The sequence below is a fragment of the Phaethon aethereus genome, assembly GCF_964289735.1.
Source record: "Phaethon aethereus genome assembly, chromosome: 11".
NCBI classification, from domain to species: Eukaryota; Metazoa; Chordata; class Aves; order Phaethontiformes; family Phaethontidae; genus Phaethon; species Phaethon aethereus.
In genome coordinates this window covers 6404078-6429622 of record NC_138587.1, presented here as the reverse complement: position 1 = coordinate 6429622, position 25545 = coordinate 6404078, and the positions used below count along the sequence as shown (strand labels likewise).

Genomic DNA, 25545 nt, shown 5'->3' with positions numbered 1-25545 from the left:
TCTTTCCCACCTTGCAATTCCCAGGAAAACCACCACTAACCTCACAAAACAGCATTTCCTCTGGGACAAAGAGGATAAAAGAAATCAATCCAACATTAACAGTTATCCATATATATTTTCCATAGACAGGAGAAGTAAAACATGTCCTAAAACTGTTAATCACTGTGGAAACTAGAAGAGCCTGCAATACCTATGAGCTTCTACTACTCCCAAGCTCCTTCAATTGGCTTGGATATTAGCAAGTTTCCATGCTTTATCCTGTGAAGCAGCAAGAATCTCACCACCCTTACAAAAATCACATTTTCAGAATCAAGGGGCCACAGGTATCTGCTTTCACTGCGCTCATCAACGGCAAATGCATTTAGTCAAAAATCTGTTTGCCACTATTTGCATTCATAAACTCTTGAACTTTGCTTATATCTTCCTGGAAATCAGTAGTTTTTAATCAAGAAACAAAATCTTTGATCCTTATTTTCTCGATCCTGTAGAAAAACTCACATGCTCTATTTTTGCTAGAACTGTGGCATTACGGAAGGGAAGGGAGAGAGATCTTGCATGAGGTAGCTTAGACATACAACAGCACTCAAGCTACGATGAATTCAGACATCACACCAGTTTCAGATGAGATGCTCCTGCCAGCCTTTCTATGTATAGCACCTTCAGCCTGTACCTGGTGCTGGAATGTGCCTGCACTTGTTCCTAAAATTGCAGCTTATTCTGCCCTCAGCCTATAAGCAGTGCACTTAGTGTATCACACGCAGCAACTGCATCTCTTTTTTTTTATTTAACTGCCTTGGAGGAGATTAAAAAAACGTCTAGAGAAGATGTAAACAAAACTTGTAAGTGAGCCAAATGACTTTTTTTTTCTCTCCTTTTCATCAGAACATGGGGAATTCTCTTGCTTACCTGGTAGAGTAAGAGTTGATTTCTGGGTTGGTTTTTTGCCACACTTGATTCTATATTCATTTATGGAATTTTCTATCTCTTGCAGCTTTTTTACAGCATCAGCATACTCTTGCTTTCTTTTCTTCTTTACGTTTTTGCAGAGGTCTGGCTCACTGGCAAGTTTCTTTGCAGCTTCCACCAGCTTTTGCTGTATGATAAAATTGCTCTCCAAGTCCTGCAAAGCGGGATCCTGCAAATTTGTGAGATGAGTTATTTGCTTGTACTCTGGACAGAAATTATCAACGGAAGTTATGGAATAGAAGATCTATTTTTGCAGTAATGAAGTGAAATCTTGAGCACAACGCACAGAAATACCTAAAGTTTGTACACAAGACAATGTCAGCATATTAAACTCTTAGGTCTTATTTCTATGACTAGTGTAAGATTATGAGATTTCTTGAGAAAGGTCCAAAGTTCTTAAGCCTAGGTGACGTAAGATAGACACCTGAATTCAGGTTTAAACTGCTAAACCTCCTGCTCTGAGTCCAAGTCTGAAGATGTCTGTTCAAAATCTCTCTCTACTTGTTAGAAAATAAAAATGGAAATTGATATCACCATACCAGCATAACAGGGAGCTGGATGCTTTAATTAATTGTTTGTAAACAACTTTGAGAAGCTCAGATAACAAGCACTGCAGAAGTGCTAAACAACACGTTATTAAATCTGGTCAGCAGGATTTTTTTTCAATAGCTTTTAAGCAGTCTACGTAAAATCACTTTGCTGCAGACATGGATTACGCCAGTCCTGTGAGCCAGGGCAGCGAGTTTTTGGTGAAAGACGGATGCCAAGTGCCCAGCAGCTACTTACTACTTGGATGATACAGCTTGTTAACAAATCTCACAAGGAATGAGGGGGAATGGTATGTGTGCAGAAACTGCGAATAGCTGGACTACTGTATCTCCTGAGTCTGTCTCTGCCAGCAAAGTTCATACTAGCTTCTTAAGCAATATAGAGAGCTTTTACTTAGGTGGAACTTGCATTGAGCAGAGATAAATCTCCTCCTTCTGTCACCTGTCACACAACTATGCTTCACGGACAGATGATTTTGCAAGGGGGACAGCTCACGCCCCTGCCACGTTCTGGGTTCAAACACAGTCTCAACGTGACACAAATTAGTGCTGGAGAAAAGCTCGTAGGCATGGGTTGCCAAATGCATTATGCACCTGCTCTTCTCTAACTAGCAGTAAAACGCCCATTAAAATTCAAGCAGTGTGGCCAAATCAGGTTCAGGTCAGGGAATTTTAATGCCTTTTGAAACAGCCAACTTCCTGCTCATTTCAAAGGCGGCATGGCTGAAATAAGGGCACTACCTGTCTCAATTTCCCAGCCTATGCAAGCAACTGTCCCAGCTCCTGCCTCCTCTTAAACTATCAGGGAAGAGCTGGATTATTTACAAGTGGCTTTGGCCACTGGTCTGGCCACCCCACCTCTGCTGGGAAAACAAACTGCAGCACTCACCTCTTCACTCGGAAGCAGATTGTCATCCAGCTTGAACGCTGTGCCAACACGTCTTCTGACCTGGGGAGGTTCCTCTCCAGCGCTCAGAGGATACTCCTTGGGCATCTTGCCTGTCAGCTCCTGGGGAACAGAACGGGCTCCACGTGAAGGTCTGGAGGGAAAGAAGGGCTCTCACCCACCCTGACCCCAGTGTAAGGTGCAGTTCTCACCGCCTCTCGCAGGCAGATTTTCTTCAGCTCCTCAACTTTCTGAAGCAGTTTTTCTTGAAGGACTTTCTCTTTCTTCTTTAGTTCCATGATTTTCTCCTTCTTTTGTTCTTCACTGACCTCTGAATCCTGAGACCCTGAAAAATACACTCTCTGTATCAAAGGATTTGAAGTAAAAGCCATTTTTTTCTGGTCAGGTCCCCAAAGCAGTCCAGCCTGGCAAAATGGCACATTATTTGGAGTGCAACATCCAGCTCTCGTGTCATCCAGCAAGAAGGCTTTTAGCAAATCCACACTTTTTCAAACCCGCAATGTATATACTTGCATGATTAAGTCCCAAGTATACATCCCAAAAACCCACCACCCAGAATATAAATCAATGCTTTAGGGATATCTACTTGATATTTTAGCTTTGACTCTGCATTCAAGACTAAGGCTCCTCACTTGGGCTTCACCTCAAGGCACCTACGTGTGGCAGCCAAGCTTTTGCCTCCTCTCTTTTCCCCTCCCCCAAAGTCAAAGGAAAGATCTAAACTCCACTCCAGAACTAAGCTTTATTTGGAAGAATTTATCTTCTCTGCTCATTTTTGAAGGAGCACAAGGAAATTCAATTCTTAGTAGAGGTGCTTAAAGTTAGCCTGGATCAAATTTCCCTCGGACTTTGATGAGACTGATATCAAATTATTCATGGACCAACAGTATATGGTGCTTATCCATCTAGCCTATTTTTACTTCCTTGTTTAGTTAGGGTTAGGGGAACAGGATATTATACCTTTGATGTTACTGTTTCAGACACATAACTAATACATGCATTCACATATGTCTATTTATGGTCAGCTAGCCTCATTTTCCCTTTTAATGTACACAAATCCCACTGTACCTCACTCTCTTGCATTTACGTGAACTATTACCTGATGAGATCAAACTGCCATTGCTGGCCATAATAAGCTGGTTCTTTGCCTCCAAAGTCACTAGCTTTGAAACTTTTGGTGTCCCCATCTCTGTCAGATCCATGGCGATATCATCCAAACTTCTGGCTGAAGGAATTTTTGCCTGAAGGAGTTAAAAAAAAAAAATCCAGCCTCATCAAGTTACCTCTAATTAATTTCAGAACACGAGGTCACAGAAGATGACATTTCACACCTCAACTCCCACAAAATTAAGGGCTAAAGCAACAGCACCATGCAGGAGCTCGTAGTGCACTGGGCTGCGCTGGCGTTCCCCTCCCCTTCTGTCTCCAGAGCCTGAACCATCTCCCAAGTTAAAGCCTCTTTGCTGTTTACACTGTGTTCAAAACGAAGACCAGAAAGAGACAAAAGAAAAAGCCGATTAAACACTGAGAAGTGGGAATTCCCTCTTCTGTGATTACACTTCCATAGCCCTTAATTGCAGGCAGGCTAAAATGGATCGAATAACAATAATGTCACTAATAGACTGCTCAAAAAGCTGACAAAAACAATTTGTAGTTTTTCTCTGGAGAGTAGTTCATCTGTGGAAAAATATATACCGAAGGATATACAGGATAGGTGTTGAAACTTATGCCCACAGTAAAATGCCTTAAAACTTACTTTGCTTTGTTTTCTGTCCAAGTAAAACTGGTGTTGACTGATTGCCATCACCCAGATGGATTTGATCAGGGAAGTGTTTGCATACCAGGTTTGCACTACCAGTCCACTTTGACCAAAAGTCCTTCTTGACACTGAAATTCTGAGGAGGTGAAAAGAAATGCAATTTCAAGACAGGTCTTTGAGGTTTAAAGTCCCAAATGCCTGCCTCTCAACCAGGCAAGGCTCAGCCTTTATTTTAGAGAGGTGAAAACTCAGTTTTCCTTCTCCCACCACCCAGTGCTGCTACCTTTCCTCCCTCCTTCCCTTCATCTTACAAAGTTAAAGTTACAGCCCCTCCTGGTTAAGCTTTACAATATGGAGCGGCAGCAACTGTGGTGCCTTAGTTCAGCAATGCAATTATGCTGCTCAGACCAACGGTTGGATATGCCATAAGCCTAGGAAGGGTGAGCAGACTGCCACAGGATCCTGAAAGGCACGCTCAGGCAGGACGGGGGAACTGAGGGGATCAGCAGAGCATCTCACTGCTCTGCCTGGCCCAGGTGAGAGGCACAGCGCTCCTGTGCCAGAGGTAGAAAGGATGGCAGCAGGAGAAGCAGAAAGGAAGGCAGAGTCAGAAATTCACCCTGGGCAAAGGCTCTTTCTTCTTGGGAGGTTTCTTGAGGGCAAGGCACAGCAAAGCAGCCTGCAGGTGAGCTCCCATCCCAACTGGCAGTGCTCCTTTGAGCCCCTGAAGGCTCAAGCTCAGAGAAGGAAGCATCGCTGCCAAGGCAGGGGAGGGCAGAAGGTGAGCAAGAAAGTCATGTCCAGGTCCTGCTGGCTGTGTTCCCAGGTCTCCTGCTACACAGGCACATTACAGTGGCCTCTTGGGGAAGTGTTTTGTAAAGGGAGCAAATTTGGCCATGACAAATAGTCCTCCCTCTGCTCCACGAACTCCCTTGGTGGACACCATAGGCAATCTGAGAGAAGGACAGCCAGAGCTGTAACACATCAGCAAGTTGCTCCAGGTTGTTCACTACGGCTGTGACCTTCCCTCTGCAACATCACAGCACTACTTGTCCATCACCTGCAGACCAGATCCAGCCCTAATGCAGGATTAGGCTCAGTATTGCAAAGCCCAGAGTAAACTTGGGTCTGTGCTGAACTCGGAGGCACCTCCCATCTCCATCAGCTAACACGAGATGACAAATCCACAGTCAAGGTTCCTCCTGCTGCTACAACTGCCTCTTCCAGCCTTACCTGCGGGGATCATGTACTTCCACAGCAAATTTCTTTTCACGGAAATAGAGATTTTCCAGCTGTTTCCATTGAAATAGCTAGGGGAGTTGGGAGAGAGAAGCAGAACACTGTCACTACAAGATTCACCAATCTTCTCCTACCCAAGGTTATACAATTTCAGCAAACTACAATTTCTGTGTATCTTCAGCTATGGCATGGACTCAGCAACAACAACATTCATAACATCAATTAAAATAAGCATGTAATTATAAATATATAGGATGCCCCTCAAGTAATTTCACATTCCTACGGACAATGCATTGCAGATGGAAGATTTTGCCTGTGACAACATCTGTTTCCATCAACAGCACATTTAATTTCACCGCTAGAAGTTCACAGAGATCTTGGGAGGGCAGCTAAAGTACTTTCCTCTCTGATTAAATACAAAAATCTCCATACAAAGTAATTGCAGAGACACCTATTGTCTCCTCCCTCAGTCAGAACATCCCCAGGGAATGGCAGCAGCTTGGGGAAAAGCCAAGACCTTTCTCTTCTGAATACACTGGGTGAGACATTCAGCATGATGGTTTGGAGCAGGGGTACAACACGTACAGAGAAAGAGCAGCTATGGGAGGAAGCCACCCCAGAACAGATAATTCTGTAAGGAAACCACAGATTTCCTGCTAAGTGCCAGCTGGGAAAAGAGATCAAAGTCAACCAGGGCTTGGCAGCTGCACCCATGGGATCAGAATTTCATATGAATCCGCTCTCCCTTCGCACCAGCATTAGCCACCCACCCTCTGGGGATGATCCATCAGGGGTTGCATCCATCAGCGGTTGCATCTTCTTGGCCCAGCTTTGGGTGAGCCGTTCCCCAGCCCCTCGGCGCAGGTTTCTGCAGCACCCCACCCTCCAGCTCCCTCTCCAGCAGTGCCAGGGCACATGGGTGCACGCGGAGACCCATATGGGTGTCCCCAAGGACATCACCTGAAGGTGATGGGGTGCAGAAGCACATGCTGTACTTTACAGTCGGCTGTTTCCCAGAGCTAGAGCCCACAGGGAGCTACTTGAAGTACTTCCACCCAGGCTGGGAAGCAGGACCAGCGTCAAGGGGGAGAGATCAGCGTGTAACACCAGTGATCCAGCCGAGGCACCCAGGCCATTACAGTGACCCCCCCTTCCCCACAGCAGCTTCTCAGAAGTCCTCAGGGCTGCAGCCACCACGCCAGAAGTCCCCAGCACAGGCGACACTCCCGCTGACCTCCGCCAAAACCCAACGCGCCGCGCTCCGACTACGGAGGAACATCGAGTTTTGTAAAAAATTACGTATTACGCCATGCTTCATTTGAAACATTCTTAACGCAGATCGTAAGTGAAACATAAGCCAGTGCATGTGCTTGTGGGGAAACCTCTGTCCCTTTCAGTGACCTTTCCCTCTGTCTAGTTAAAGCTTTCCTTTCTAGTACTACAATTTATTATTAGATCCTGCTATATGAAAAATGCAGCAAGGGGAAATGTCATTTACTTAAACTAATAGGTCATTTTCTGAAAGATTGTGGAAGTTTTACTCTGCTGCTGAAGTTCACATTTGTATTAAAGGCACCCTGTCCCATCACACTACTTTCAGAAGTGCCCTCTTTATAACTTGGCATTGAACTTCTAAATAAATACATTTCAAAAAAAATTAAAGAGAAAACAGCTTGTGCAGTATGCCAGGACGTTGAGCAATAGCACTCACGGGTGCTCCAGCTCGCAGGCATCCCCAGCACGACGCCGGCAGCACGACGCCGGCAGCTCGGCCGCCTCCCTTCCCCGCACAGCCCACCGCGCAGGCCCCATCCCCGCGCTCACCTCCCCGCAGCGCCGGCCCCTTCTCCCCAGCTACTCCAGAAAGCGTCAAGGGCGACATGAGAAGAGCAGAGCAGGAGGCGGCCGCCGTGCCATCCCTCCCCGCCGCCCCGCTTTCGCCAGCTTCGCCTCCCACTGCTGACACACGCCTGACATCACCGCCTCTCCCGGCGGCGACGCCTCCCCGACCCACCCTTTCCCTCAGATAAAGCGAAAACTGAACCGAGGAGAGAACAGGAGGAGGTTTCGACTGAGGGGCTGCACCCCTTCGGCGCACCCCGAGGCCTGGCGGGGGGCCGAGGCGGGAGCACACCTCAGGCAGGGGGGCTGCAGCAGGCAGCCCGGGCCCCCGCGGCGGCCATCCCGGCCCTGCCGGCCTTGACTCACGCCCGACAGGCAACAGGTTCGACCAGAAGCATCGCGCCACGTTCCCCGCCACCCCGCTCCCACGCTTGTAAAAACGATGGGCGTGCTTCAAACATGACCTCTGGAAAAAGACTGCCTTGCTGCCTCCTTATCGGTTGCGGGTGATGACTCCCCGTCCCCTTTATCACTTCCTCTGGGTTTTATCCCTCGGGATGCGCTCGGCATTCCCAAGGGCTGAGGGAGATGGGGTCACCTGTCCCGGGACAGCGGGGACGAAGAGGGTCGCATCTGGCAGGGGCACAAAATGCCCCACCACGCCGAGCAGCCTCCTGCCCAGGCAGAGGGGCACGCCAGCACTCCGAGGGTCTGGGTGGACCCTTCCATGAGAGAGGAGCTGCCGGTACAAATCCCACGCCAGCCCCAGGTGAGATGCATCCCTGATCATCTGTAGTGCCAAGAACAGGGAAGAAAAAAAAAAAAAGCCTTTGCATTTGTAAGGAAACCTGCATGGAATTGCCTCAGGATGTGGGTAGAGCTTTGCCCCATTTCCTCCCCACCCTGCAAGATCCATCCCAGCCCAAAAAGTAGCTGACGGGGGCCCGAAGCATTTGCAGCCGGGTACGTTCAGCACAAAGACATTTGCCTCCTTGCCCAAAGACACGCAGGACTGGGACAACTCCAGCTACCCCCTCTGCTGCTCCACTGCAGAAGAGATGGGGAAGCGGAGTTTGAAATTCTGCACACAGGACACGTTTTTGCTTACAGACTGAAAAGCGCCCTGTCCTTAAGCCATCTCACTTAAGAACAATGTAAGCTCTTAGCAATCAACTCCTCTGACAACCTCCTGCAATCAGGTCTTAAAAAAAAAAAAAAAAGGCCAATGATTATATGAGTAGCTCTGGCATAAGTTGTGGACTAATAATATTTATATAGGTGCACTTAAAAATAATCATGAATGAATGTATTAATAAGTTTCTGCCTAACATGTCTGGATTCATGAAGACAAGAGGAAAAAAAGGCCTCAACACAAGCAAGGGCAAAAAAAAAGTGCTAAAGAATAAACCAGAGTAAACCAAATGAAATTCTATAATATGCTTCAAATAATTTTTTTCTAAATTGTGGTCAAAAGGCAATACTCGGCAAACTGTCACTGCACTGGAGTTTTCCTGCTCCCTTCCAATACTCCCTAACACTGTATAGACATGTTTCAAAATCACTCCTAATTTCAGTCTTACCTAAACTACATGCACAGTAAAAGACAAAAGAGTTGTCAAAAAAAAAAAATCTGGAAATCTGAAACTGGTTTTTGCGGGCTGGAAGAACAATTAGGAATAATTAAAATGTTTTTGTGGAAGTTTTGCAACGTATGTTCCCTTTAACCAGGTGATTAGGTCCACCTAAGCTAATGAATGCTTTCTTAATAGCCTTCCCATCCATTTAGATTGCCAGATCCTTAAAGGGTCCTGTAAGCTCCGGTTGAGGCTAGCAGGGGCTGCCTGTCCGACTCTACAAGCAGAATTTGGCCTGGTCAAGGTTTGTTTTCTGGGTCTTTTTGGAGAAGGCAGAAGGTGAAGCTCCCAATCCCACCTCATTCACCAGGCACCTCTGTGCACCAGCCAGGCTCCCACCACCCAGCTGCTGCTTTTGCAAGCCCAGGAATTTAAGCTCCTTGCATTTCTACTGCGATTCTCTTCAAGATACTGCAGAAACACAGAACAAAAATATCACTCTCCTAACCCTCTTTTGCCTACAAAATGGGCTATAATTGCAGTCTAAAGAGGCACAAAGCAGACACAGTCCTCAAGCAGTGAGACACCTTAATAAAAGCAGCAGCTCTTTTTTTAACCTGGCTGATTTTGCATCTAGTTTTGAATAAAATGCAAGTTTGTCTGGGCCTGACAGCAGGAGCTCACTGGCTCCAGAAAATGGCCCCACCAGGATCGCAGGCAGGAGCTGGCAGAGCCCTGGCCTTCAGAAACATGCCAGAGCTTCTCAGAGGGGCTTTGCTTAATATGCCTATCAGCCTGATGCATTTCCTTTAAAAAGTGATCTAAAAATTCTTTGGTTTTGTTTGTTTTTGGTTGTTTTTTTTTTTTCCACAATGGGTGAGAAATTTGGAGAGGAGCTCGCTGGAGGGGTTGTGTGACCAGGCACTTCTACAGAGCTGCAGCACCAGCCCAAGGCACAGCACATGCCAAGGACTGCACCTGGGACGTTTCCAAGCTCGACAGCAAATTCTGACCAAGAGCTAAATCACCCAGATCTTTGAATTTGCCACCCAAGGGACCGCTGGGTAAGGTCAGCGTGGAAGTGCAAACCACGCGGCAGCGTTTGCAGCAGCCTTTCCCGCGGGAAGCACTTTCAAAGTACCCAGCGGTACGTGCGGTGCCTGGAAGGAGGTTCAGCAATCAGCATCCCAGGAGCTGGCTGGGAACGGCAATCTCCAGACAAATCTGGCAATTCAGACCAAGGAAACATAAAAGATTTCTGCCCACAGGAATGCACCCCACCCCGATGAAGGAAATTACCACCCAGCCGGCAACACTGTAAGAAGGGCTATGTTTCAGCCCCTCTGCTCCAGCTTGCTGCCTGGCATGCTACATTCAGCTGAAAGCTTTTTATTTTCAATTGCTGTGCCTGGTCATGGAGGGAGGTATTTGAGGAGGTGGCAGCAGAACCAAACTGCCCCACCTGCAGCAACTTCTGAGAGGAGACAGCAGTCAGCTCCCACCTGCACCAGCATAAATTGGCAGAACTCACCTGGAGGCTTCCTTCATCTCTTACATATTAAGCCATCCCTCCAAAAACCTCTTCAATTGCATTTTTTTCTAATGCATTACTATCCATCCTTGCTTGGTTCTCACTAGCATTGGCATTAACAAGAATCAGAGATGTCTCAGCACCAATCTGAAAACACCTGTGTTTTGGGGCAGGTGATGCTCAAGCAACTTTCCACACATCTGGAAGGAACTGAATTTCAGAGCAGTCCTGTAACAGCTCCATGTGTATTTTAAATAATTATGTGAGCTTAGTATCCTATGCCTAAATCAATGGCTTCTACTTGGTGAGAAATAAACACCATAAAAGAAATCTCTGCCTAATTAGATCTGCCTGCTGAGAAGCCTGTACGAATGCCATTGTGTTCAGAACCATTCAGCAAAGCAGGACAGCAAATTTACATTAAGTGAATGTTCTGCAAGGGAAAACTTTCAGCATAAGCTCTTAGTATATGTTGAATCAAAACGAAATTATCATAAATATTACCCATTTCAAAACTAGTATACTCTAACAAAAACACTTCTGAGAACATAACGTATTCAAGACAACCAGAATTAGAGTTGAAATTCTTGTAGATTTAAAACAATACCATAGCAAGATTAGTTCTTCTCTTCAGACGTTATATATCATTTATCACCAGGGAGTCACCCACAGAAACACAATGAAGTGGGAGAACAAGTCAAAAAGTCAGCAAGCTGCCTTCTCAAATTCCCATCCCTCAGAGGATCACCACGTATTGCCTGAATGCAGAACAAACTCAACTCGTACCGTAATACACGCTCCCTAAACAAGACAACGTGTTGTTTATCTCACCAGTGAGAAGAATAGGGGTAGAGATAAAAGGAAGATCTATTCTGTTTTGAAATGGCATATGAAGTCCTGGGACCTGTTTTATGCTTTTCCTAATTGATTCAGAGGAGACTGGGGACAGGATCTTGGCATGCCACCCCAGAGCAAGCAGGAGGCATCTCTTGCTATTAACTGCAGCTGAAGGGAGAACATGTTTACAAAGCAGCTGGACTGCAGAGTTAATCCCAGGTCTGAGCAGAAATCTGAACAAGGGTTGCCAAACCCAGTCTTTTTATGCCCTATGAGACTTCAGGATTATAATCAACTGAGCCCAGTGTAACCTCCAACCAGTATGGGGCCACTGCTTTTACCTACAAAGAAAAAGACAGTTTTCATAAATGATACACAAAATAATTCTTCGTTTTCAGTCCATTACAGCGCTGGAGCACGGTGCTCCCATCAGCTTGCAGTCCCGCAAGAGGGGTAAGACATGCACCCGCTTCGCTAGAAACCGCTTTCAAAGCAATACAAGCTTTCAGGAGTCACTTACAGTAACAAAACTCCTCTCTCCAAACCATCTCAGGTCAACCAGCAAAATATTAATAGCCGGACTCAAACCTCCCCAGCCAGCTTTTCACAGACAGACAGACACGGCAGGTTCTCCTGGTCCAGCTCCGAGTTACACACCATCCTCTCCAACAACACGTGTTCCCCTCACAGATGACTGACGTTACATGCGCAAGCGTTGGCAAGGCTAGGCGATATGGCTCTGGAGATTGCTTCATCCAGGTCTGTTGTGCAAGTTGTTTCCTGTGAAGAGTTCTCAACCTTGGACTTCACACAACAGTGTTGATCCAACAACAAAATCTTGGGATAACCAATGTGCTCCAAGGCTCATATTTAGGTCTCTACCTAAAGACCTACTTGGATAAAGCCAAAAGATTTCACTTTTTGAAGAGGATGGTTATATTTGTTTGGATTTAATTGAGACAGTATTAATGGGTGCAGTTAATTTTATACATATTATTTTTTCATTATTTTATTTTTTAAATGTTATTCTGAATATGGACTTGGGTGTTACCAGATACCTATGATGAACACATTAAACACATACAGCTATGCCTGACAGCAGCCGTTAGGATTGCAGAAAAGACACAGGGAGCAGAATAAACCCCCCAGTGTGAATTCAGCTGGAGCACAGGCCCCAATTCCTGCTCAAAGCCTCCCATCTGAAACTCAGCAGCTTTCCCATTGCAGCCCGTACCAGAAAGGTTTGCACACCCAGAGATCACTTCTATCTTTAAAATTAGGAAAGGCCAGCTTGGTCTTTATTAGACTTGGACTCAGCCTTTCCCTTTTATTGAGTTAATCAGCTGCATGTATATTTAAACACCACTAACTGGAGAAGTGGAGCACAATAAAGATGCTCTTTCCCAGATGCCTAGGGATAAACACAACAGCACTTTTGATCCACAGCATAAACAGCAGGATAACACCAGCGCACGGCAGTTGTGAGTTTGGCTCCATCCCAAAAAACAAAGCAAGAAAATTCTGCTAAATCCAGCAAAACTAGCATCTCTGCTCCAAAAGACAGGCATAGTTCACATGCCTACTCTCCTCTTTTTCCTGCTGCTTCAGAAAGGACTGTGCTTGCTGACTCCTCAGAGATTCAGGCAAGCTATAGAGACTTTTCTCTCTCTGAAATACATTCCAATATATTCACAAATATGAACAAACAACAATACTGGTTAAAAGGAAGCTTCTGCCTGCTGCATCACAGGCAGCAAGGATATAGCTACACTGAAATAAACAGCAGCATCTCAACATTTTAACTCCAAAACCAAGTCTGCATGTGAGTGCCTCTCTAGACCCGGTGTCTGCTTTCCCTCCAAAAAGTGATCTGATTCCAATTACTCCCATGGATCACATTAGAAGCGCACTTTGTATTTCAAACCCTGAAATGCCTTTTTTATAAAGAAACTGTTTGCATATTTAGCCACATGTTAAAAGCAGTCATGACTCAGGACAAGCTGTGGCTTAAGTAATTTTTGTCCCCTCCTATTAACACCAGACACAAATCGATAACGATATTACAGCCATATCCATCCCCTTTTTCAATCAGTTTATTGGCATCAAACCTTCCCTCTGCATTTAGGCTCCTCTCTCCCACCTTCCCTTTTAATGTCTATCCTCTGTTATATAATTATAATTACAGTAAAGTAGACAACTATTATAACTCCCATTGTAACACTTCCACTGCAGAGGTGACCTTTGTTTTTTATTTTATTTTCTTAAACATAACTCCTGCTGCGTTCAAAGGCAACGCCTCGTAACTAACTGTAGCAGGGTGTGACTTGGTATCTGGGACCTGCTGACCTTAAAATTTTTTTTTTAATCTGCCTGGTCGGTGTTGTAAACTGAAATCCCACAGCATAAAAACTGCTTGATGAAGCAATGCTTCCAGTCAGGCAGGCTACATTTTCTTGGAGAGTGCTGCTGGTCACAGCTGGACATCTTGGCTAGAGAATGATACGTGTTTGACCTGACCGGAAAATCTTATAGATGTTGCCTAAAAACTCCGAAGTGCTCAAGAGCAAGAGGAGCTGCTTGATGCTCGCCTTTAACGACCAATGGCTGCATCAACATTGACTTGATTTTCTAGGCTTCCTCTTGTGTCACTGTCATTTCAGAGCAGGCATGTTGAGAGAGATCCGGGCCTAAACCAAGTGCTTTACTGAACAAAGCAAAGGAAGAACATAGGAGTTCAGTCTTAGACCCACAGGCACATAAATATACCAAAAGAAACCAAGTCATAGCCTGCTCTGGAAAAAGAGAAGATCAAGTTGGGAGCTTGAAGGGGAATTACTCTTAACAAGGAAGTTTTGTTAAGCTGTGTTTTTTGGCACAAATACACTAAACAGTATCATTTTGCAAATGTAAAATTCCCTGGCAAGAAGCACACACTTCATGTGAACTCCTGCCCAGACCACTCCTGGGGAAGGAGAACAGCAACATCCCAGATCTCCATCTCCACATGGCTTCGATGTTCCAACGAAGACATGACCAGAAAGAAACCACACACAGCCGACCCAACAGCGTGGCCCCTGCGTGTGCAGTCCTGGCTCTTCCCCCCAGCCAAGTGGGTCAAATAACTCTTCAATGACTGTCAGGGCTCAGCCCTGTCACAGGGAGACGTATGCGGCTACAGGGCTGGGCGAGCTCCCAATGCATCGTGTGCTTGGGCTGCATGAGGAATTTCCAAGGCCGCCGGCAGAAGAGCCTGTTAGGGCTCGCGGACGGGGCTTTGAGAGAGCCAGCAGTGCAATACGGGACCCTCTGCCCTGTTTAAACAACAAAGGACGTTGTTGGCAGAGTTGACTCTGCAGGAGACATCCTGGGGAGCGGGCGGGTGCAAAAAGAGAAGAACCAGTATTTGGCATTTACTCTCAATTCCCCCTTACAGTTTGTTGCATCATGAAAACATACGGTTGCCTAAACAGGCCTGCAGTTTCACGCAGTTCCCTTCCTATTTCATGGGTATCAGTGGAGCCTTTTATCGCTTCACACACAAAAAGCGCCTATGAAGGCCAAGCGAAAACACTGCTTGAGTCCAAGGCGTTTAGTTCAGGACTTGCAGAAACCCAGTTGCTTCATACTTCTGTAGTTATCCCTGGAGGCTGCCAAAACTCCTGTACAGACTGTCCTGAGACCACCGAACTCAGGACAACACACAAGCCGAAGCTCCCAAAGGGAGCTTCCACTATCTATGTGAGAAGGAGAGTTTTACTGCCTCGGTGCCAGCAGAATTCTCCTCTCCTCCCTCTGACCACTTGTCTTTTGCTCATTAGCTTAATAAGCAACAGCTTAAAAAAGTATATCCTGACATGCAACATCACCTGCCTCCCCCACAAAAACCAAAATCAGATGCAAAAAAACTTACTTTTCTGGGCTTAACTTTGTCTTGTAAGTCGTACTGGCCTATTCCTTTGTAACTTATTCCAAGCCACCACGGGATTCCTTGTTTATCCTGAAAAATAGATGTCTACATGAACCAAGAGCTACTTAAAAATTAAGCAATTCCAAGATTAGAGTCCAGCCCACTCCATTCTGTGACAAGTACGAGTAGGTACGGAACAAGGACATTTTTTGCAAACAAACTGATGTGAAGTGGATTGCTGGGGCGAATGTCGAAACTTTCTCCCCCTGCCTTCTCAGCCAGCGGCAAGGAACTACATGGTGGTTGTGCAAAGCAGACAAAAGCGCGACAGTGCTGCTGAAACAAGGGGGTGTCACTCGTTGCAGGAGTGGCTGTGAGGGGGGAAGGATACGGCACAGAAAAACTGTGGCCAATGACTACATCCACTAAATTCAGGCATGGACAGCCGCAGGGGGAGAGAACAGTGCAAAACGTCAGCTTCCCGGGTACCACAGTCATGGCCATGACTCAAAGTAAGGAGACATCATCTCTGCTGAGCTCTTCTCCACAAAACACTTTGGCCCAGGCTCTTCTCTACAAATGGGAATAAATGGTGCATTTCCATCACTCTTCAAAAATATTTCTCAGCATTTCCCCACTCCAAGTGCACACCCACTAATCACCTGCCACCTAGAAGTAGTCTTTCTACACTGGATTTTTTTTTTTTTCTAATCTTGATTAGAAATGTCTCTGGGGCAACTATTAACTGCTTCGGGTCTAGAAGTGATATCTAGTTTGATTAAGCTTATATGAATTTAGCTCCTGATAGGATTAAAGAAGGTTTTAGAAAGATTCCTTTTGGTCTTCTGCAGCATATAATGCTTTGCTGCTCTCTGGAAACAATTTTTAAAGAATACTGAAGGGACAAAAATTATAGAGTTTGAAAAATGGGGGGGTTAATTCTGATAGAAAAGTATTGAATCAAACTGCTCCTATAGGAATGTAATCACATGTAATAAGCTAAGCAATCACATTATCTATGGGCATTTACTAACCTTTACTCCATAGTAATGAACTCCATATGTTGGTAAAGCTTCTACCACTTTCATGTACCTGTAGACAGATTTATAGCGTATCAGATGATTTTCTCCGGAGGGAAAAATATCTATTAACATATTTTTTCCACATATACTTTCAGGCCATGTTATTTATCATTTGCATATTTTGAGGGTCTTAATAATTGAAGGCCCATGTTTTGAGAAAAAACTTAGCATCCTGGCTCAGGGAGAGATGTGGTATTTTGGCCCATGTAAAGCACATGGAAAATTGCTTGTACAACACAGCATTCAATCTCTTATCAGAAGGTCAGAGAACCGAGAGTAAAAAATCTCAACCGAACATGTGAGCCTTTTGGAGAATGTTGGCAGTGAAGACCTGCCTATAATTATTCCATTATGGTGCTTTGGCTACAATGGATAGGCTCCAAATGAAAGCATTTATGCAGTTGTACGAGTGTTTCACAAGCCAATTCAGACAACCACTGAACAGACAATTTTTTCCCTCCTTCCTATTGAAGGCCCCTGAATTACTGAGACAGTTACAGGCATCAAGGTACGTGAGAAAAACTACAAGTTGTCTACATCGTGCAACCATGGCAATCATCTCAAACTTCTCAGTTTGTAACACATCCCACTGCATTTGCCTGTAGGAAGTACAGTAATATTAACAGTAAATTAAAAATAAAATTTCACAGGCTCTCTATGCATCTTGGAAGACCTTGTTCTTCTAAAAGCCAAATTCTGAACATTTCAACAAACATGCATTTGAGCTTTTTTACAGGACCTAATGTAATACTTGCCCGTAAGAGTTTGGTGTCAAAACTAATTGATAGCAAGCAGGGTATGGAGAAGAGTCTTCCAATAAAGTAAGGTCTAAATAATTTCTTTTATATTGGAGGCATCTGAATGAGGACACACAACCTTAACTGAAATCCTGTGAAATGTGAAACTTCAAATAATTTAACTCTGAAATAACTCAATAAAAAAAAACAATCTGATAGATACAAATGGTAAAGTTTACAAGCAATAATGACCACACCAGTCTGTGTTGCCGCTTTTCAACAAAAAAGGAAAAAAACAAAAGTAAAAATATAATCTTCACAAATTAACAAGTGCCATACTCACTGAACAATGGCTTGTCCTCTGGTCAGACCTTTAATTTGTGTATAATGCTCAATTACTCTGTCCTCACTGCAAAACAAGAACAAAACTCAATTTAGAGGCTCAGTGACTTTTTCCATGTGTGATGGCATCTGTCGAAATTCAGACGCCTGCTCAGCATGCAGAGAAGTGTCCCCCTGTACACTTCTCGCTCTGGTTTACATTCTGTTTCTTACTGATTTCTTTCCCACCCTTCATTAAGCAGTGTGGAGCTGCCCGGCTGATCCCCGCCATCGCATGCCGCGTTCCAGACTAATTAACGAATCATTTCGGATCAGCCTGCTCAGCTGCAGATGCTGCTGCAGAATAATGGTACTAATTGTATAAATCCATTTTCACGTTCTAAAGGACCAAAACTTCAAAGGATGGTTAATGGTCCATATGTAAAACAGAAGAAGTTAAACTAGGCATGTTTTCATTCCAGTGTATTTTTTTCCCGTGACATTTCATAGGTGAAGAAATATAGATTTGTCAGCAATGACCTTTTTGCATTTTTCCTGTTATACACTTCAACATTTTGCTTTAGCGGAATGTGAAATAAAATACGCATTTAGTGTCAGACACTTGAAAGCAAAGAAACACCCAGCAGTATTCATTCTGAAAAAAAACCCAAATCATAAGCAAGCACTGGTACATTTGAAAATCCATCAGGTACACGTCAAGCCTAAAAAAAATGAAACAAAAGAGGGAGTCAAACTTGTACAAAGGGCATCAATTCTGAGGAAACACAATCATCGATTGATCCCAAATCCTGCATTCCTTTATAGCAGATTCAAGACACAAAATTGGACCTGCCTTTCTGTTTCCAGCTTTTCCAACTTATTTCCCTGCTCTGTCCTGTTGAGGAGAGCAGCTGGGTGGGCATCTGGCAGCCAGCGAAGGTCAACCCACCACAGAGGCTCTACTTGAAGAGCAAGGTGCTCTTTGCAAACCCAGGCTTGGCTGGAGTTCAGATTTCAGCCTTCTAACGTGTGGTCGCCACATACTCTGATCCAGCAGTTTCTGATCCAGCAATTTAATTTGAGCAAACTTTCAATGAGGGATTCGCATCCCATCTCACGTAATTTATAACCTTCTAAAAACTGGAAATGCTTGAACATTAGCAATTAACTCCAAGTCCTATATCATACAGGCTGAAAACTTCTAAAAGAGTTTGCAAAACTGTTTAAAAGTGATCTTGTCATTACCATTCATAGCAGTGATTTACATTTTAAATGAAACAGCTCACCAGTAAGCAAGCGATGGATGCTCCTGCAGTGTCTTGGTAGGAAAGACGGGCAGAGTCTTCAAGTCTTTTCTAGTGTTTTCATCACTAAAAAACAAAAATGGCACAGAGTCATTGCATTGATGATTCACTAGAAGTCATTACTTTCAGCAGAAGGAAAGGGCTGTATTTGCTAGCCAAGAACACGGTGCATTGCCCCGTATCAGGCTCTCAAAGCAACGTAACTCTATAGGCCCTCTCACATGACAGAGATGTATACGGTATCACGCAGACTCATGTTGTAACTCATTATACAGACACGTGATTCTCGGGCCACTGTGGCGGGAGCACCGTATCAATATTTATTCTGCACACACTCATTCTATTTACCGAGTGCAGAATGTGCCCAGAACAACTGCAGAAGGAAAGCCTCTGCCCAAACACAAGGCTTGTAGTGCTAGTTCTTGCTCTATCTTTAGCTAAAATCCTATCTCGAGACAATAAATTTCATGAAGCAGCATGGTATTTGTCAAACCTCATCGTTTAACACTGATCTGATTCAAAACAAAGGGTTTCAGTTCATATACTTTAACATATTTTCACTGAAAATAGTTTTCCTGGACTGCTTATTCTACAAGAAAGTTCAAATATTTTGGACTCCAGGCCCAGCCTGGAATGAAATAAAGGGGTTTGAATTATGTGAATGCAATTTGTCACAACCCCCCCCCCCCCCCCCCCCAGCAGAATATTTAAAAACCTATTTACAGGCATCAGGCAAATGTTTAGTATTTTCTCCTTATATGCTCCATTAATTAATCAGCTGAAACTTGCACGCCTCATTTCTGCAGGATTTCTGCGTGCCTTCGCAGCAGCGCCAACAAGCACGAACATGAGTTTTCTATGTAAAGAATGCATCAGTCATGTCCATCAGCATCCACCTCGACTTCTGCATCCAGGCTTTCCTTGAAGGCGTTTTCCTGCTCCCGACCTCTGTTTTCATCAGATTCCACCACTAGATTTCATCTGAGCTATGTTCCCCTTCTTCCCCCAGAATCAGCACCCCGTGCATCAGTAGAGTGGACCAGAGCATGGAAATCTGCTCCGTGGGCACCGGGGACCAACCTCTGCAGACGGAGGCGGAAGCAAACCCCTGCCACGTTTCCATCTCGCACGGCAGATGTCACATGGAAGACGCAATACATTAAAGCTTTTTGTTCCACGGCGAGCACGGGTTAATCGCTCTGCAAGCTTCTTCTCCAGCCCCGACAGTGTGCCTCAACCCTGACTTAAAGAGGGACCACCTCTGGGGATGAGGAAACAGTTCAATCAACAGCCTATTTATTCTTCAACATCTTTGATGAAGTTGCCAAGAAGGGGGTCAATTAGCGCCGAAGAGCTGTTGCTGCCGAGCTTTGCTGGGCCACTGCTCTTCTGCCAGGAATATGCACTTTTCTTTGCAAGCTGGCCAGCACCCAAGTGCCACAAATGGAGACAGCTGGGTAGAAAATGAGGATCTCTCCTCCCAACACTCAAATGCAGCCAATGTTCACAAAAGCTGAGGGGGTTTTATTCACCCCTTAAAAACCCGGTTTGATGGGATCAAAAGGCTGCAGGACATCTCAGCTTGCAGCGAGAAGGTTGATTACCAGGGTTTTGTAGGGACACATAAAAATGCAGAGTACACCCTCCTGAGGCCTCAGAAACCAGAGCAAAAAATAAAAAAAACCCAAACAAAAAAACCAAGCCCTGACCAACCTGGCCTGATCTCACAGCTGACTCCTCTTGGAGCAGGAGGTTCAGCCAGACAACCTCCTGAGGCCCCTTCCAACTTCAATCATAGACTCACAGAATAATTGATTATTAAAATAAAAATTTTCCTCTTATTTTTAAGCCTGACTCATAACTGCAATGCAGGCACATACAGCGAAGTAGGAGAGGTTTTGGAAGAAAGCAAGAACAAAATAGCTAATTTTGACCAAACAAAAGGGCTGTTCCTCTAAATATAGATCCTCAACCCACAATATTAATAATCAGAGGTTTAATGGCAGGTCTCTAAACCCCTATTTGGAAAACCTCATTGCCAGCAAAACGCTCAAGCGAGGGCTGAAGCACTAATGGGGCTGATGCTGGGAGGCAAGAGCTGAGCTCTGGCCAAGGCAGCCGGGCAGGGGAGACTGGTGACACCCCAGCTGTCACCACCACAGCCAGGTGGAGAGGTCCCAAGCTCTCCTTTGCCAACCGTTATGGGGCCAGTAGCCTCCCCGTCACTGAGAGTCTGCAGAAATGCCACTAGTCCTGGCAGCTGCGTCCTACCATGCTCTGAAATGCCACCTTTTGCACAATTCGTGGCCTCCAGCAGGGCTACTCGCCCTTCTGTTTGGTTTTTGGGCCCCTCGTCTGTTGATATGGTTGAGCAGCAACTTCATGTTCATCAAATGCCAAAACAAGGGTGCTAGTTAAGCTTGAGTGATGAGCTCATCAATATGGAAATGTCTACCACTAAATTAAAACTGAGCACCAGCCAGCCAGCACATCTCCCTCCCCAACAAGGTTTGTGGGCTTTGAGGTGGGACATACAGTAACCCAAGGGCTGCAATCACGTCTATGCCACGACGCGGGGCACATCCCTCCAGGACTGACGCAGAACCACAGGCCCTGGTGCAGTTCATTAGCAGGCAGAGTCCACAGAGCTGTGACAACGTGCAGCAGAACTGGACCTTCTCTGTTCTTCTACCAACCTACAAACCCATCCAACTTCTCGCAATAGCAGAAAACACATCTTTTACGAGGGAAAGTTGGCCCTTGGGACTTGCCCTCCTGAAAGGACACAACCGCATACCTTGAGGTTCAGGCACACTATCCCATCCATCTGGAGGGAGTCCATTAAAATGGACTTATAAGGCCTGAAAGTCTCTGAGAACTCACGTGAGGTTTTTTTTTTCCCTGTGTAAGTGTAAGATAAGGCACGAAACACTCCTAGAAAAATGTAAAAGAGCTGGGAGAAATGGGGCACAGCTCCTTGCACGCTGGATGCCCTCAGACAGCGCAGGCTGGCACGCGGCAGCCCAGATCTGCTGCCTGCCTGCCTGAGGATTAGCATTTGGGATGATTCATGGCTTCAGGGATAATAAAAGCCTCAAATAGTCCTCCCCCTCCTTCCACAGAGTTCATTATCGCTTCATCTGCACCGAGGAGCCCAACCATGTCTCCCCTTGACCTTCTGGATCACTTTCCCAAGCCCTCCGAGACCCAGCCATTCCCCAGAGGTGACAACTCCAGATAGCAGGAGCGACAGTTTGAATTATTACCTATTCCTGTTTGGTTTCACAATGATCACAAGGCAGACAGCCCTGGCTCCAGATGTCCAACTGCCTACGCTATCTACCGGCCAAACACACCAGTGTTGTATCTGGCATGTCCACGGTCGGTTCTCATCAGGGCAGGAGGACTCCGCTGTCGGGACGGAGAGGCCCACTTGCATTTAATCTGACCTCTGCTACAGAGGGGGCTTCTTGACTGGTGGCTCTTGGCATAATTTCAACACATAAACTTAAACCGCCCACAGTCAATGGGACTGAACATTTTTTGGCAAAAGGTTTGTTTATTCCCCAGGAGAAAAATATAGGAAGCTCTCATCTCAAGTGGTTTTCCATTATGGAGAAGAATTAAAGAAAACCAGCAGACGGACCCTTTCCTTCCTATTCCACCCTCTAAATGGGGAGTTTTGTCTCTGGCAGGTATCAAGCAGAACTTGAATTGATCTGGGCAATGTAAATGAAAATCTATATCCGACTCTCCCCAGGCTTAACCTCGGCTTGTATTCTTGGTACTGTCCATATCTAACTTTCTGTCCCAATGTGAACAAACATTGGGCAAGATGCTGTCCCCAGCAGCACGCCCTGCTCATCAGCTCCAGCTCTATGGAGATGGAAGGGCTGCTTGTCTCTAAAATAACCACTAGCAATATTTAACCACACACCATACTACGAGATAGAGTTCCCACATTCAAACTATTATCTCTAGCAGCAAACAAGAACCAATCCCACGTACTTCCTACAACCCACTGACGTTACAGTGAAATTTTAGGCATCTTGCTAAAACCTCACCAGAAATCTGGGAAGGAACCAAGCCAGACTATCATGGCATGCTTTACCTAAAGCACATTACTGAAAATTAAAAAAAGACTTACGTATTTATGCTCCCAGAAAAATGCATCTTCACAGCTTGTAATCGAGTGATACAACACTCCCTGCTAAGCAAAGATTTACAGAACTGTGCTAATTAGGACCATTTGTCAATGGCTGCCCAGGCTTTTCCTTGTGCCCACTGTCAAAAAGAGCTTATGCCCGTTGCTAACACAGGTAAGAGCTTAGATGTAATAAGATGTGGTTAATGATATTAGCATAAAACACGAAAAGCAACAGACACCCCCAGAGCAGTAAAAGCAATATACTGGACTACAACATAAAAGCTTATCAGACCACAACATCTTTGTAAATATTAACAACTTGATAAGGATAGGACTTCAGACAACTTTTAACTGACTACAGTGATGGCAGGTGTGTCTGCTTCCACTGAATAGTGTCAATAACACTTTATAAGGTAGGACTTTATCACTGGGAAAAGTGCAGCGTATAGTGATTCCCCTCTATTCTCGGAGCCTCTTGATCTCACATAAATACTTACTCTGGTGTTGCTATGTAATCGTTAAAGTCAGTCAACTCTTGGGTCTTTCTAAATGTCACTATTTTATATTTGGTTAATTCTTGAAATTAATTTTAAGCACACCACAGGTAGAATTTAGAGTGGCCTTGTTTTCAGGAAATCAACCAACCTTTCAAGTTAACCTGAAAGTTATTTCATGGACACCTAAGTATCAGCAGACACTTCGGAGAATCACATGTGAGATACAAGGAAACATGAAGCTTCACAGCTAAAGGCTGGTACAACATTACCCTGCCTCCTGAAGATGCTTCAAAAACTTTCTGTTAAGATTTTTCTTCTTATTCTGTTAAAGATATTTAGAGCTACCAAAATAAATACATAGAAACAGCACACAATTAGACTCGATACTTAAGTTGTCAAGCTTTCAAGTTTTCAGAGGGCTGGTCAGGTTACTCAGATGAAGTTAGTAATGGTCTTATTTCTTGAGAATAACCAGTGGATTCCTTTTCTATGAGATTACAAGCAATGCTTTAATAGTACAATAATATCCCGTGTTGCTGCCCGCACCTAGCCTCGTCCTAAAGCGACCAGACTTAGGGCAGCATCACCAAGGTCTCCAAGGTGCTCCCATTCCACACGCTCACAGATGAGAGCTGTCAACAAGGACCATCACACCCAGCTGGACTGCTTCAGCAACAGGTGCCTTTTCTGTAAGCTTTTTTTTTGTTTTAAAAGAAATGGAAGGGCAGAGCATGGCAACCTCACACTCCCATAGAGGATGGTCTGCCTTTCAAGGTACCACAAGAAACATGTGTGAGGAGGAAGCAGGAAAGCAACTGAGGGGAAAAAAAATGAGCGGGGTTAAAAGTGCAAGAGGAAAAAAGGGGGGGAGAGAAGATGGAGCAGGGAAAGTATGGAGAGAGCTGGTGGATTGAGCAGCTTTCGAGTATGTCAGAGCAGCAGGATCCTGGCAGCAGGATTTTGAAGTGCGTCCTCTGACAAATCCTCTTTTGTGACAAACGCCAGACGTTTCCCATCATTTCCCAACCTTGCAGTTTATGGTCTGTTGGCACACTCGAAAGTTATTTTTCTACTGAAGGAAGAACAGAATCCGGAAGGGCCATGAACAAGGGGCTCCCATTGGCACAGGACGGCCAGAGCCGAACCTTAGTCCCCCAGCCAGCGGGGAGCTTCGCCCGGGGCAGGGCTGCAAGGTCTGCCACCTGAATATCGGATAGGAACCGCCTGCTCAGAGAGGTATTTGAAAGAGCATTTCCGAGAGCCTTCCAACCCTGTAATGTGAAAAGGAACGTAAGCAGTGCAGACAGCTTTTTCACTGTCAGGCTGGCTGTAGATCCAGGCTGAGGCCATGCTGTGGGTTCCCACGCCGTGCTGCAACAACAGCTTTAGTTTCACAGCTCGAGAGGGAGTCGCACCAAACACAAAGGGTGGCTGGGGCTGGGTAACCCCTCCCCATGCTTAGCACAGGCTGTACCGTAGCCCTGGACTCGCAGCCCTGACGTCCAGCTCCAGCCCTGCTCCTTCAGGTTGACTTCTCTCATTCCCGGACCCTGCCTGACCCTCTGCAAGAGCAGCAGCAGCGTCTGCTGATCGCACAGCGATTTGATGACCCTACTCGTTGGCTTTTGGAAGATGGACCAAGAGCACCGCAGAAAAAGCGACACTTCTCTTACCAGGTGTATACACAGACCTCTCTATCTGAGGACAAGGGGATCAAACAAGAGCGTGAGCTGCTCCTAGAGCTCCTTGGCGGATGAGGCATCATCCATATTTCCACTTTGCAGATAAGGAACAGGGTGCCGAGGAAGCAGTTCCCTACGGCTGGAGAAAAATCTGTGACCTGAACCTGCCCTAAATTCTCAGTTGCTCTTTCACAGTTCTTGATGTGAAATATGAATATTCTGAAGATAAAGCCCTTTGGTCCCTGAACAACACACCTACCATTGCTGATGGCAAACGGTCCCACGGACCTGGCGCAGTACAGCCGCGCTTACAGAGCTGCTCAGCCATACCGACAGCACGCGTTAGCTGTGCCTCTCTTCCAGACCAGAACGGCTCTGCTTTACCTGGGGATTTACTGCAGACCAAAAGATGCCTATTCACAGTTGATACAACGCTTGAAGGATCCCCAACCCTTCCTCGCAACAACAGACTGTTATTTCTAACATTCACACTTTCTTCCTGTTCGCACAAAAGTCAGATTAGCCATATTAGTTGTGGGTTTTTAGCATGTCTGAGTACAGCAGCAAAGTTTAAAGCTTGTTATCACAGCCCTGCACGCTGATACAGAGATACATGGAACCACAAGAAAAATAAAGTATCCAAATAATGATAAAGACCTGACAAA

The 25545-nt window shown here is 45.3% G+C and overlaps 1 protein-coding gene across 1 annotated transcript in view; it reads right to left on the bottom strand.

Moving 5' to 3' along the window:
- Window positions 1-25545, bottom strand: part of FRMD4B (FERM domain containing 4B) — a gene marked incomplete at its 5' end in the record, with an annotated part of 83202 nt that overhangs the window by 9409 nt on the left and 48248 nt on the right. The window contains 10 exons of the mRNA XM_082004725.1: window positions 907-1135; window positions 2404-2523; window positions 2613-2746; window positions 3521-3662; window positions 4178-4316; window positions 5414-5490; window positions 15114-15200; window positions 16145-16202; window positions 17273-17338; window positions 18537-18620. Coding sequence (XP_081860851.1) covers window positions 907-1135; window positions 2404-2523; window positions 2613-2746; window positions 3521-3662; window positions 4178-4316; window positions 5414-5490; window positions 15114-15200; window positions 16145-16202; window positions 17273-17338; window positions 18537-18620 — 1136 coding nt within the window. The remainder of the gene's footprint in view (window positions 1-906; window positions 1136-2403; window positions 2524-2612; window positions 2747-3520; window positions 3663-4177; window positions 4317-5413; window positions 5491-15113; window positions 15201-16144; window positions 16203-17272; window positions 17339-18536; window positions 18621-25545) is intronic.